The 1,023-nt window shown below is 36.1% G+C and overlaps 1 protein-coding gene across 1 annotated transcript; it reads right to left on the minus strand.

Annotated features, from left to right (window-relative positions):
* Positions 1-483: 483 nt before the first annotated feature.
* On the minus strand, positions 484-762 carry BDBG_16237 (uncharacterized protein; the record flags this gene model as incomplete). The annotated part of the gene is made up of 1 exon (XM_031724228.1): positions 484-762. One exon carries the CDS (start codon positions 760-762, stop codon positions 484-486), a length of 279 nt encoding a protein of 92 aa, XP_031576131.1.
* Between the last annotated feature and the right edge of the window lie 261 nt (positions 763-1,023).

The following is a 1,023-nucleotide window of genomic DNA, read 5'->3' on the forward strand; positions in this document are numbered from 1 at the left end:
GTATAAAAGCAATGAGCTGTGTGAAACTGTAGCAGAGTTTTAACACTGCTGAGAGTATAATAATACTCTTCTCTTTAAGAACATAGTTCTGATGCTCTCAAGATTATCAGATTAGAAATTATCTTTGTTATATAGTAATAGTTATCAACTGATTAACAGTATATATACTGTATATAATATAAAGAAATAGATGAGTTTTTCTGCTAACTATATAGATCTTTCTTTTTTCATCTTTATTCAAATTAAACATGTGATAAGTGAGTTTCTTATATATCAATTTAAAATGTGAAAAATATAGTTAACAAGTGACTTACAGATCTCTTAATATATTTCATTCTATATATAAAATTCTCTGCAAAAGTGATATATTTTTAGAAATAAAGCTAACAGTAGTGACAGGATTTTTTGAAAAAAATTCTTCTTCTTCTATAAAATATTTTTCTTCTCCTCTCTCTCAATTGTAACAGTGAGTGTATGAGAGTATCATTCTTGAAGAATAATAAAGAGCTTATTCTGACATTTTCTAGTGAGTAATAAACATCTTTGTGATGCAGCTGCGGTCTCTGTGATCATCAAGAAAGCCAGATTGAAGGCAGAGGCAGCGGTGTCAATGAACCATGAAAGCACTGCTCTCATTGTCACATCTTCTCCTACTTCTCTTGCAGCCATGATGGTAGTTGCTGTGCCTTGCAGTGAGGTGTTATTCCTTCTGCTGGCTGGTGCATCTGCGCTCAGTCTGTCTTCTGCTTCTCTCACCGCCATTGCAACACCGCCCCCCCCCCCAGTCAATACAGTGGCATATGACCCTGTGTGGTCATTTGGAGAGAAACCTGGAAAGAGCTTGATTTCAGAAACAGTAACTTTAAGAAGCTCAATTCATAGTTTCTCTTCTGTGACATGCCTGAGCCCTGCTCAGAATACTGCTGAGTTGAGTCTGCAGAATTCTGTGATTTCTTTATCTTCTCTCTGTAAGAAGGCTCTGATGCAGCCTCTGATCAGCACTGCTACTTGTCTGTGCTATAT

The sequence above is a fragment of the Blastomyces gilchristii genome (assembly GCF_000003855.2).
Source record: "Blastomyces gilchristii SLH14081 genomic scaffold supercont1.2, whole genome shotgun sequence".
Lineage (NCBI taxonomy): Eukaryota > Fungi > Ascomycota > Eurotiomycetes > Onygenales > Ajellomycetaceae > Blastomyces > Blastomyces gilchristii.